The 12719-nt window shown below is 30.9% G+C and overlaps 3 protein-coding genes across 6 annotated transcripts in view; 2 read left to right on the top strand and 1 right to left on the bottom strand.

The window, feature by feature from the left end:
- The window catches only part of LOC108914707 (protein patched), a 17196-nt gene extending 15040 nt beyond the window's left edge, over positions 1 to 2156 (top strand). The window contains exon 5 of the mRNA XM_018720572.1: positions 201 to 2156. Coding sequence (XP_018576088.1) covers positions 201 to 2030 — 1830 coding nt within the window. The 3' untranslated portion in view covers positions 2031 to 2156. The remainder of the gene's footprint in view (positions 1 to 200) is intronic.
- Positions 2157 to 2177: 21 nt separating this feature from the next.
- LOC108914708 (long-chain-fatty-acid--CoA ligase ACSBG2) lies at positions 2178 to 9761 on the bottom strand. 3 transcript variants are annotated; one of them, XM_018720574.1, is made up of 9 exons: positions 9716 to 9761; positions 8690 to 8738; positions 6973 to 7180; positions 5764 to 5898; positions 5517 to 5712; positions 5362 to 5463; positions 4661 to 5058; positions 3151 to 3989; positions 2178 to 2309 (listed from the first exon to the last, which is right to left on the bottom strand). In XM_018720574.1, exons 2-9 carry the CDS (start codon positions 8709 to 8711, stop codon positions 2236 to 2238), a joined length of 1974 nt encoding a protein of 657 aa, XP_018576090.1. In that variant the 5' UTR covers positions 8712 to 8738; positions 9716 to 9761; the 3' UTR covers positions 2178 to 2235. The 3 variants fall into 3 exon arrangements, with proteins under 3 accessions (XP_018576090.1, XP_018576089.1, XP_018576091.1); XM_018720573.1 differs by lacking the exon at positions 9716 to 9761 and adding an exon at positions 8885 to 9106; XM_018720575.1 differs by lacking the exon at positions 9716 to 9761 and adding an exon at positions 8796 to 8818.
- A 1177-nt stretch (positions 9762 to 10938) lies between these two features.
- LOC108914698 (guanylate kinase-like) lies at positions 10939 to 12103 on the top strand. 2 transcript variants are annotated; one of them, XM_018720555.1, is made up of 3 exons: positions 10939 to 11608; positions 11669 to 11850; positions 11908 to 11975. In XM_018720555.1, the coding sequence occupies exons 1-3, from the start codon at positions 11312 to 11314 to the stop codon at positions 11909 to 11911; spliced, it is 483 nt and encodes a 160-aa protein (XP_018576071.1). In that variant the 5' UTR covers positions 10939 to 11311; the 3' UTR covers positions 11912 to 11975. The 2 variants fall into 2 exon arrangements, with proteins under 2 accessions (XP_018576071.1, XP_018576070.1); XM_018720554.1 differs by having other exon boundaries at positions 10940 to 11608; positions 11669 to 11855; positions 11908 to 12103.
- The last annotated feature ends 616 nt before the right edge of the window (positions 12104 to 12719 follow it).

Genomic DNA, 12719 nt, shown 5'->3' with positions numbered 1-12719 from the left:
ATATATATATATATATCTTAAAATGAAAATGTTCCCATTTCATAAAAACAAATAAAAAAAGTTGATATATTTAGTATGCAAGTATTCTATTTAAAGATATTGATTATACAAGTATAAAATTTTTTATCGTTAAATTGTTAGTCTATAGAATATGTCTTAATTAAATGAGTTTACTAATTACTATAATTTCTTAATTGCAGGAACATGGAGCAAATTTATTAACAACAGAATTAATTTGCCAACGAAAGAAGAGTCTTATAACATGGTTTGTCACTCTTTACTTAACTCCCAGTCTATTTAAACCTTTTGTTAAAGTTTTAATTTGTTTAACTTATGCAGTGCTTATAATTTTTTGTGTATTTAATGGACTGAAATTAGAATTTGATGTTCGTTTATCTACATTTTTACCAAGAAATACGCAAGAATACAAATATTTAGAAGCCCAAAATAAATTTTTTGGATTTTATAATTTTTATTTAGTTACAACGGAACTGGAGTACCCCCTTTACCAAGATCTTTTATATAAATATCATTCCTCTTTAACAAATGTTCCTTATGTGCTTAAAGATTCCAATGGAGGACTTAATATGAATGACTTTTGGTTAGCAAACTTTAGGGACTTTCTTATAGATCTCCAAGAGGAGTTTGATCACAATAGAAATCATAGTTGTGTGAATAGTGAAAAGTGGTTTCCCAACGCCACTGAAAAAGCAGTATTAGCTTTTAAATTATTAGCTCAGACTGGAATAGTAGAATTTCCAGTGGATAAAAGTCAAATTTTTAAGAAAAGACTGGTAAATCGTGGTATTATAGATCCCAAAGCATTTTACAATTATTTGTCTGTATGGAATAGCAATGATCAGATGTCTTATTCTAGTTCTCAAGCAAATTTAACTCCAAAACCATTTCAGTACTATAGTTCAAAAGCCGAATTTGATTTGAAAATTCCTAAATCACAACCACTTATTTACGCTCAGATGCCTTTCTACCTCAAGAATTTAAAAAGTACCGGAAATATTATATCTACTCTCAGGCAAATAAAAAGTATCTCTGAAGAGTTTAACAATGAAGGATTGAAAAATTATCCCATTGGACTTATATTTGCCTTTTTTAATCAGTTCCTATTACTGGATCGTATTTTAGGGTTTCAGTTCCTACTGACAATTTTAGCTGTAGCGATTGTCGCTTGTGTTCTTGTACAGTGGACTAAACTTTGGTGCGCCTTATTTAGCACCATCGCATGCATGCTGCTATTGTGTCTTCTCAATATAAATGCTATATGTGGAACAATGGGGGCATTACATTTCATAATAGTAAGTCGAAATATATTTTTGGAATTGACGGGCTTTTTATGTGCTTTAGGAAATCGAGAACGACGAGTAAGGCTGTCACTAGAAATTAACTCAGAACCAATCGTGAAAGGTGATTTAGGATTTTTGATATGCGCTTCAGTGTTAGCCACTTCTCAGTTTGAATTCATTCACAATCATTTGTTTACAGTTATATTTATTTCTTTTTGTGGTTCTGTGGCTAACTCATTAGTGTTTTTTCCATTACTTTTGGCCCTCGTGGGCCCTAAAGCCGAACTACAACCAACCGAACATAGTGATAGGATATCAACCCCACCTCCTCCATCGCCGCCTCCAGCTCCCACAAGAACTACCACATTTTCAAAACCTTCGAGGCGTAGCACTTCCGCCAAAGCTACCAGAGAGCCAAGTTTAACGACAATAACTGAAGAAAGCTGTAATCAGAGTATTGTTGTTGAACCTCAAGTTACTGTAGAATATAGTAGTCCAGAATCTAGTTCGAGTGGCCCATACACTACCAAAGTAACTGCCACTGCTAATATAAAAGTAGAATTAGTAGCCCCTGTATATAGGTCCAGTAAATGTAACAAGTGTCATAGGGCGTCTAAATGCGACAGACGGAAACGTCAACATGAGCACAAGCAACAGTGTCGTTGCTGTAAACCAGATTCAGACAGTAGTGACAGTAATACGGAAGCTGAACCATGTCCCAGTAGCTAGCATTTGGTTACCATTTAAGGAAACTGTACATTTGTTTATATTGAATATATGTGTACCATTTAATTATTTATTTAAAACAAAAACCATTTAAATTAAATAACTATTTGTCGACGGTATTATTTATATATTATTTTTAAGTAAAGACTATTTTGAGAAATCTGATTTTTATTTTTCTATACCTTATATAACCATATATCAATACTAACTAATTATAAAGTCTTTCAATAATATCACCATATTTTTGTTCCACTATCCTTCTTTTCACTTTCATAGTTGGACCTGAAAATCAGAGCTCTGTTACCATCTGCTTTTAAATTATTACCTAATCTACTACTTCAATGTTTACAGCTATAAATATTGGTGTGTAAGTAGATGTTAGCAGTGTAGGGTAATATTCTTTATACAGGGCTTTTTGAAAAAGTACCATGAATTTAGGGACTTAATAATAAATCATCAATTTTTTTTTAATTTATAGGAATGTATAACTTGTAAGCAGTGGCGTAACCAGAATGTAAAGTTGAGGGGGGGTCTAAAAAAAATCTTAAAATTTGCAGTAAAACGGTTTTAAAATGAAAATATTAGTTTATTACTTATAATGATAAAAGTTGTTTATTATTTATAATATATTGTTTTTTATAGTTATAAATGGTTTTATATTTGTTTTATATTTGGTAACTTCAAATAAAAGTGTAGGTATAAAAAAAAACTTTGTATCACATAAAAAAAGGAACTAAACATTGTCAGACTATCACAAAAAATATTTCAAAAATCGCAACAGAAAATAGCCAAAATCAAAATGCATAACCACAAAATATGTACAGCACAGACTACCATGTACAGACTCTCAGCTCAACACAAATTATGACAGACCACGATGCATTTATCAAGTACGCTATGATAAAAATCACGCGACAGATCTTACCCACCTGGTTACGCCACTGCTTGTAAGAAAACTGTAAACTTCCTAAGCTTCATAGAATTTTTGAAATGATTGCAGCTTTATAATTGTTATTAATAAATCATCTTAGAATAAAAAACAATAGTTTTTAATTATAGCATGATGCATAAACAATTCAAAATTCCTATTTGGGTATAATTTTTTTTATGAGTAAATATTTACCTAATTCTCCTGTGGCAACTGAAAAGTCTGCTGGAAGCACAGCTAATTTTTGTATCCTTTGCGCATTGGAAGTAGCTTGCTGATTAACACGGTCAATCCCTTTTTTAAGGGCTTCTAAAAGTCTAGAATCAGGACCGGCATTAAGAATTTCAGTAACTGTAGTTGCAGGACAACCTAATTGTATCAACCATTCCTGTACACTTGGCGTCAACGTATCTAATGGAGCGCCTGTTTCGTTATCAATTTCTGATTTGAAGGTGAGTAAAATAGAGAGAAATTTTTTTCTATCACCCACTAAAAAGGCATTACTTATACAAGGAAGTTCAATTTGAACTAATTGTTCGATAGGTACGGGTGGTACGTTTTCTCCTCCAGCTGTAATGAGCAGTTCTTTTAATCTACCAGTGATGTATAAGAAACCTGTTTCGTCGATATGGCCTAAATCACCAGTGTGCAGCCATCCATCAGAATCCAGAGTTTCAGCAGTTTTTTCAGGATCATTTAAGTATCCCATGAAAATATGTCTGCCATACATGCAAAGTTCGCCTTGTCCATCTTGTTCATTATATAAAGTCGATTTCGTTCCCGGCAAGGCCATGCCAATGGTGTCCAGATTAGTAGCTCCGTCAATGCAAACTGTGTGTGCACCACTTGCTTCGGACATACCAAACGCGTCCATTATGGGTATATCGATGCTCAGAAAATACTTTTTTAAATCGGGCGATAAAGGAGCAGCAGCAGAAGCGCAAAAGGTGCAACGGTTTAAACCCAAGGCCTGCTTAATTTTCTTAAATATTAGAACACTGGCTAAACTGTAACCCCATGAATTTGATTTTATTCTAAAAATTAAAAATTGGAATATGAAATACTCAACGCACTTGTCAGTACAAGGTGAGTTAGATTTAACCTCGTATCCCAGACAATATTATTACTTTTGAAAATAAATGGTTTACTCAAATTAACATTTTTCCGAAAATGCTCGTATTCGAGGATAACGTTCTAAAAAAATATCTACTATTTTTTATATCTTGTAAAATTAATGTAAAATTATTGTCCATTATTAGTTCAGTCGGTATCTTCATCTACGTCGGGCATCTTAAGAGATATCTAAATAAATGCGTTATACATATATATTTTTTTAATTTGAACATCCGGTATCTCGAAAACGAAGCGTTTATTAGAACTTTTCCATTGATTTGTGAGATAGAATCCACCAGTTTGACAAAGTACATCATTAAACTGTCACAGTTTCAGGACCAATTCGATATTTTCATTTTCGAATTCTGCTGGAACACGTTTGAATTAAATTAGCCATAGGTTTATTGGTTTAGAAAATATATAAAATAGTAGATTTCTATTAAAACTTGATCACTCTGTATCTTACATGAAGAACCCTATTTATTTTTAAAAGACGTTTCCCATAAACTCGGGTTCGACTTTAAATTTGACGTATCCTGAGCAATATATTCCGGTGATAATATAACTCTGACATATTTTTTGATAGTCTTACCCTTTAATTCTATTAATGTGGTATTGAAGTGCATGTGCCTTAGCCCAAGTTGCAATAGATCTCTTCAGGTATCCATTTTGAGATGCAACTTGCATCATTTTTTCGTAAATTTTTTCCCATACTCTTGGTACAGCTAAGAATTTCGTAGGCTGAACTTCTTGCATAGTATTTACCAAACTGCCTTTTAAGGCGTGTTTATCTGCAAAATATACTGACGCCCCTACTGTCATTGTAATATATATATCTACTACTTGAGCTGCAACGTGACTGAGAGGGAGGTAACTTATTAAAATTTCGTTACCCCTTTCTATCGTCAGTCTTTCAGAAATAGCCAAAGCGTCCCATGTAAAGTTGTCATGATTTAGCATTACAGCTTTTGGACTGCCGACCGTTCCAGACTAAAAATTACATATAACAAATATCATAAAAGTTACCACTTAAGAGGTTTATTAATTTTTTATATACGTACTCTATGATTATTCATTTTGAAGCAGCTTTGCTTAACTTTGCTCCTAGTCCATCAGAATCAATTTCCAACAGTGAGATGCATTCGCATTTGATTCGAAACAATGAATTTTGGAAGCATTAGGTACCTACATCTGAATGCGAATGCGTCTGACTGTTTGAAACTGTTTTGGATTGCTCCAGAAACAAAGCTACTATTATTATTATTATCGTTACCTACTTCCCGGTATACCTACAGTGTAAACTAATGTACAGCATTGATTCACCGCTATTTTCTTCAATGATTCTTCTAATAAATCATCGGTTTGTTGATCCCCAATTTCCATTAGTCGTTTCCACTAAAAATTAGGAATTCCAGTTATTGAATCTTTTATTTTGTTGTTAACATTACGCTAATAACATCTGGATGACTTGGTTCTCCAGTATATTGTACAATAGCTTTCAAGTCGGGTATTTCCGAACGAAATGAAAGAACTTTTTGTAGCTGTGTTTCATCCTCAACTACCATAATATTTGCGCTACTACTTTTTGCACAATATAAACACGCTTCCGCCGAATTTGTGGTATATATACCCACTGCAATACCTCTAAAAATATATAATGATTTAATTTATTTTTCCGCTATTTTCTTCACTTACCCTGCAAATATGGCACCTAGATCCGCTATAAACCACTCAGGACTGTTAAAACCCAAAATACAGACGGAATGCATCCTCTCTAACCCTAATGCTAGAAAGGCTTTGGCGCAGGTACGGACATTTACTAAGTATTGCCTAAAATGCAAAATTAATTGACTGTAAATATTGTATTTTGCAGACAAACAATATTTTTAAGTTATAATACATATAGGGTCGGAAAGTACCGATGGTCCATCTGCCGTTGCGTGAGAGCGATAAAGTAAGTCATAGAAATCCGTGCGATAGAGAAAGATGGCTATAATGAAGGCGTCTAATAGTCACCGCCTTTCTACAAATAAGAAGTGGATCTTATTTGTGGAAGGGCGAAACGGGCGGTGACTATGAGACGCCTTCATTATAGCCATCCTTCTCTATCGCATGGATTTCTATGTCTTACTTTATCGCTCTTACGTAACGGCAGATGGACCATCGGTACTTTCCGAACCTGTATAATAATAATATACTGCAAAATAAAAAGTATGGAAGCTTATATGAATGAGACTCATATTTTATGTCATTTTCTAGGTGGTCGACTGATTTTGATAAAAATTACAATGCTATTGTGCAAATTTGAAGAATAAAAGTATATGCACAGCAAAGAAAATAATGAATTGACCACCTGAGAATAGTTTATAGGAACAGATATTATTTGTCAACTTGGGTGGTCTGTATGTACGTTATGTAGAGAAGGAAGATATACGGCGGACGTAAATGGTAAGACAGTATAGGAAATTTTCCATAGGAAACAAATAACAAGACAAGCTTTACTTTTCATAGGTACGTACGTACAGATTGCAGTTTATGTCCACATAAAACTGTTCTTATTATCAATACAAGTAAAATTGGTCTTATTTTACTTTACCCCTACGCAAAAACTGGAAATATTCGCCTTCTTTAATAACACACATAAATAAAATAGTGGATTACAGAGGATAGGCACAGTAAAATAAACTAAGTAATTTATTTATTTGCATACAATTGAAATTTAGTTGTCATAGACTTAGAACTAATCCATGCTTGTATCATACAATATTATTTTAGTTAGGAGACGGCAAACATCAGTTATCTTATTTAAAAAACGCATACATCAGATCTTTTTATATTTATAAATATCATTATACTGCTGACTGCCCCCTAGAAATTTTTGTATCTAAAATTCTCACTACTTACTGATAGGTAATTTTTTCCCACTTTCCGTTAACTTTCGCTGCTAAGGCAGTATGATCTGGAAATTCCTCTGCTGAACGTTTAAGTAAACTGGGTATTGAAATTGGCGTAATTGTTTCAATTGCTTTACCACTTTCTGGAATTCGAAGTCGTACATATCCGTCAGCTTTTACAGTAAAAATGTCATCAGAAGGGACGACCTGATCAGGTCCTAAAATAAAAAATTGGCAAATAGTACTTGGAAAATTACTAAAAAACCTGAAATACGTAAAAAAATTATAATTTAAAATAACTAGGCTCTTTTTTTTTGTTTCAATAATAAGTTAGTAATTATATTAAAATAAAGTAATTATTTCGAATAATTAATAACAACTGCAATAAAAAATAATTGTTTCAGTTCATTAATATAATGAATATAAAAACGATTTACTGCCTCCAGTAATTTATCAACAATTAAAGAAAATGATAACCATTACGAGCAAAAAGTATTCAAGTGGAAATAAAATATGTTCGCAAAAATTAACGGGCAATATTTATGATATTAAATACAATGTAGTTCTGAAAAATCCAAGAAACTAATCTCTGCATTTTTTCCGGGCCATACCGCTTGCTACCTTTAACAAATATGCAAAAGTTCACATCAGTGATGTTCCTTCGACTTGATTATGGTGATTAGCTAACCACTATATAAAATTGTAATTTTTAGCAAAAAATCCCACGAACGTTTTTAAGAAACGGGGAGTTCTAGAGTTATTTTACATTCTGTGGAGTGTTTGGTAACGTTAATCAAAATGAATAAATGTAATAAATCGAAAATGGTCCGTTTTTTCAAATAAAATGAAAGGTCTTCTTTTTCTAGGAAAGCCCATAACTTACAGATAACGACATAACGATGGAATTTTCAAAATACTCAGTGGCGTCTACTTTCTGGGATTTTCAGTGACAGCGACTACGCCGAGTATCACCGCCTCTCGTACAAGGTGATTTTTTTTTTAATTTCAACACCATATACATATACTTATCTCAGAAGCTATTGATTTGCGTGGACCCGTGTTTTTATAATATTTTTGACTTAAAATTACTCATAGAATCGCTTCTTAAAGTTTATTGACGTGCTTAATTAAGGATACCTACTTTTAAAACATACATTTTCATAATTTTGTACAAATAAAAAATTTCTACAGACACCTATTTGAATTAAACTGAATTCAATCTTACAATTTGCGATATTAATATGGGTATATAGACATCCGCTTCCTGTCAAGAAATTATTACATATAGATATGGTACAAAAATATATTGTATTTACAGCTTAATCAGAGTTATATTTCTTTTTATAGCCATCTTTTGTCATAATTCTATTCTGAATATTTTCAGAAATGATAAAAATAGCTAAAAAATAAACGACGGATTTCATTTTTACTTTATATCTTGTCAAATGTCGAAATAATATTGTTTGATACCAAAAATATAATATAACTGATTTCATATCAAGTATATTTATATGTTTCCTAATATAACATCTAAATTGATTTATTTGGTAATATAGTATAAGAACAACTGGGTACAATATACAGATCCGTACTTATGTAATCAAATAAGATCAATTATCACATTTGGATCCAAAAAAAAAATTATGATATGTAATTTATACTTAAAAAATAAAATAACAAAACCACGTTAAAACATTAGTACAATATTGGCAGACATTAAAACTTACCGTTATTATATTTATGGGCCATATTCACAGGAATTCACATTCGACGTTTCTGAAAGGTAAATGAGTTTTTAAATAAATTAGAGCAGAGTACAAACACACTTCATACACTTTAGCAGGTTTACGTCACACTAATTAATAGCTAGCCGCAAAAAATATCCAGTAATACAGAAGATAATAACACGATTTTCAACTTACCGAGCACATTTTGAAAGTAATATAAAGCACAAGACAGGTATATGCATCTACTATTTTGTTTAATGCATTACTATATAAGTCGCTATAAGTACAGTTATTATTATTTTGTATTAAGCTATCATTGTTTTAATTTGCATTGTGCCGTCTAAATTCATAACAATCACATTTTCCTGTGCCGTTTTAAATTACATAGGTACATACTTAATAACTTTGTACATATACTACTGACAAAGTCACAGCAACAAATTAAGATCATTTGTGCGGGGATTATGCGATATGTGATATCTATAATAGGTATTTATAGTTATAATTATTACCCTGCTATGTACTTAGTAAATATCTTATTTGTTGTCCTAACTCGTATGATTTCTGCGTAAGGTATAATATGTTGTACATACATGGTAGTTACTATATTATATTTTTTTTAAACAAATAAATATTTTGATGAGTAAGAAAATTTTACAATTGCAAATATGGTTTTTGTATGCTGTATTCTAATTTCAAAAGGTACCTTTGCGATTTGAGAAACATATTAATTATTTTATATACTTATTTGATTTACCATGATTGAAGAAACGATTTTAACCTGCTTAGTTAACAAACACTTTAGGAGATATAACACACGTTGAAAATGTTTAAATATTTAAACAAATTTAACTTATAAATGAATCGAGTAAATAATATTGCCTACCTCAAAACTTATCTATTTAACGCAGTTAAGGCGATTTCTTAATTAAGATTATTTTTAATAAAAACTATAAGTAAATAAATTGCTTATTAAAGTAAATAAAAAAATACTTTAAAAATGAATAGTCCTAATAGCATGCTTACCAAATGCTGATGGAACAGTATAACTAAATCAAATAAAATCACGACCTCCTAAACCATCGCTATCACATATTATTCACCCAGTGCGACCTCTGAAATAAGTATATTTAAAATTTTTAAAAATAAAGTTATGTAACATAAACACATTCCTTTCGCTAGTTATTTAACAACAGTAGGTAATGTTATCAATCGAAGATAAAGAAAAACTATTTTGGTTTTCAGAGGTAGTGTCCTTAAAGTTTTTCGTTATAGTTTAAACATTATTTTTTAAATTAATGAATAGGTACCTATCTTCTCATTGAATAATGTTTTCAAATTCATACTTGAACACTGCGTGGCATCATAATACTTTTTTTACATTCATAAAGCAGTAATTTAAGAAAATCTTCACTACTTTTTGGGATGTTACTACATATATTTTTTTACCCTTTACTCTATTTATTAAGAACACTATAAAAATATTCATTCATCAATTGAAAGTTGAAAGTTCATGTGTTTTTATGAGATCAGTAGATTCTAATGTTTAAACCAGGGTTGTTCCCGCACTATAAAAACTAATGTGCAGTTTTTTCCAAAATTGTACTAAATTTTCTAAAATTGTACTACGTGTACATAACATTCGAAAGCAGTAAGCTACAATAAATTTTGCACACTTCAATATATATTATATCAGAAAAAATGGCTTTCTGTAATTTTATTCTGCCTCCAAGACTGGGAAACCTCTTTTTACTGTGACGTGAATTACAAATATAGGTACCTCCTTATTTTGCAGAGACAGAAGATATAAGATTTGCATTTGATGAGTGATAATTTCAGAGACAACTCCTGTACTACGTGAATAATTCGATAGCAAAACGGGACAACTCTACCTAATCTACGAACGGGACAGCCTCCAGCATAAATGCTCATTAAATTCAAAGTCACAAAGTACCTACCTACATTGAACAGGGAACATAAAAATGATCATAGAACATAGATATACAAAGGTTAGAAATGATGAAAGGAAAACTCATGAATACTAAAGTCAAATTACTTCATTGTGAGAAAATTTTAAATTGTACTACTTATAAATTCGCACGAGGTACTTCCTCTTTGAATCTAAATTGTACGAATTTAGTACAATAGTACCTACATTTAGGAACATCTGGTGTGCACTGTACATACAAACATTGACGAACGAGTAGACTTGACGAACGTACTTTAAAACAGTACAATGACTATTACCTATGTTTTATTGTTTTGTGACTACTACCAAAAAGAACTATTATATATTTTGTGACTAAAACAGTGTACTACTTATCAGTTATCACTACTTACTACTACCACAGCATTGATACTTATGCTGTGCTACTACCTACTACACACACACGTGTAAAATTTGTTGTGGTTATTTTGTGTTATGTTTAAAGCTTGTTTTAATGTAATTTTAATTTGTTGCGTAATTATCTGATTATTAACAAAGAACGTTGATCTAAATTACTACTCGAAGTGGATGATATACAAGATTTGACTGTTTTCATAACTTCAAATATAGCATGAAAAATAAAAAAATTGGTTGCAGCAAGAACACGTGCATTTAATTACTTTAGAGTTAACAGAATGAGTTCGTTGAAAAATCTTCGACCAATTGTTGTATGCGGTCCTTCAGGATCTGGAAAAACTAGTCTGGTTGCCAGGTTAATGAAAGAGTTTTACAATGAATTAGGCTTTAGTGTAAGCCATACTACAAGAAAACCTCGCCCAGGTGAAAAGGATGGGCAGCATTACCACTTTATAACAAAGGAACAAATGCTTGAAGACATTAAGTGTGAAAAATTTATAGAAACTGCTACATTTGGAGGTAATATGTATGGTACGAGCAAAACTTCTGTAAACGATATAACAAAATCTGGAAAGGTATATTTATTTAATAATACTTACATATACTCTCCATTTGAGTATTTGGTTATTTTTTAGATATGCATTCTAGAAATTGATGTTCAAGGTGTCAAACAAATAAAAAAGACTGAATTTAATCCATGGTTTATTTTCATAGAGCCTCCTTCTATGGAAGCTTTAGAAGCTAGATTAAAAGCCCGAAATACAGAGACTGAGGAAGGTATAGTTCAGCGCCTAAAAATTGCCGAGGAGGAATTAACGTATGGTAAAAATAATAAAAATATATTGTAGACATTTATTTATTATTCTTTTTTTAGGTAAAACCCCAGGTAACTTCCATTTAATCATTATAAATGATGATTTAGAAAAAGCTTATTATATATTAAAAAAATTTATAATAGAATGTTTGCATTCCTTATGATTGTGTTAAAAAGTTTAGTAGCAATTGATACTATATTTTTTTAATGGGCTGTTAAAGTTCAGGATATGAAATATTTTGTAAAATATATAGTACTTTCAATCAAATAAATTAATTTTATTTAAGTATTAATATGAAAATATATTTAAGGAACATGGAATTTAATTATGCAATATTTTTTTAATTTAATAATTTTATAAATACATTTAATAAAATGGCTAAAAATGTTTAAAATTATTCCTCATTGATACTTTTACTAATTACATGTAGAATAGTCATACAAAGGAACATGGATTTAGGAATTCAAACTGAAATATTTTCTGAATACATCAATTCTCATTTGTGTGTGTTCCAGAAATAAGGGCCAAAATTCTATGTACTTGTTGAATACAACTTTAAAATTTTTTTTTTTTCTAAAACTAATTTTTGTTCCCATTAAAATGATGCTAACGGGGTGCTTATGAATTAAAGAAATGCATAAGTAACATATATGAATGTTTTATAGAATGAATTCGCTATCTAAATGCTAGCAGTGATTATTTTTTTTTTGCTTCTTTATTATTAACTTGCTTAAGTATTTAGCCTTACGCTCCAGTACTGGGCAATAAAAATTTCATTTCTTTTTAAATTCTTAAAAACTACGAGGTTTAGAAGAAAAATTATATGGAAGTTACTGTATGTAGTAAATATAGTACTTATTTCTACGTAAGT

This window comes from Anoplophora glabripennis, unplaced genomic scaffold, assembly GCF_000390285.2.
Source record: "Anoplophora glabripennis isolate ALB-LARVAE unplaced genomic scaffold, Agla_2.0 scaffold727, whole genome shotgun sequence".
Classification (NCBI taxonomy): domain Eukaryota; kingdom Metazoa; phylum Arthropoda; class Insecta; order Coleoptera; family Cerambycidae; genus Anoplophora; species Anoplophora glabripennis.
Note: the sequence above shows the minus strand (reverse complement) of the source record. Positions and strands in the feature narration are given on the sequence as shown.

What these genes read in the sequence shown, in the direction of transcription:
- LOC108914708 (XM_018720574.1), bottom strand. Translation starts at nt 8,711, where the DNA reads ATGGCCCATAAATATAATAACG. An exon ending in CTAGGTGCCATATTTGCAGG is followed by an intron (nt 5,713 to 5,763) that starts GTAAGTGAAGAA and finishes ATATATTTTTAG; the next exon opens with AGGTATTGCAGTGGGTATAT. An exon ending in CACATTAATAGAATTAAAGG is followed by an intron (nt 3,990 to 4,660) that starts GTAAGACTATCA and finishes TTTAATTTTTAG; the next exon opens with AATAAAATCAAATTCATGGG.
- LOC108914698 (XM_018720554.1), top strand. Translation starts at nt 11,312, where the DNA reads ATGAGTTCGTTGAAAAATCTTCGACCAATTGTTGTATGCGGTCCTTCA. An exon ending in ATATAACAAAATCTGGAAAG is followed by an intron (nt 11,609 to 11,668) that starts GTATATTTATTT and finishes GTTATTTTTTAG; the next exon opens with ATATGCATTCTAGAAATTGA. An exon ending in CGAGGAGGAATTAACGTATG is followed by an intron (nt 11,856 to 11,907) that starts GTAAAAATAATA and finishes TTCTTTTTTTAG; the next exon opens with GTAAAACCCCAGGTAACTTC.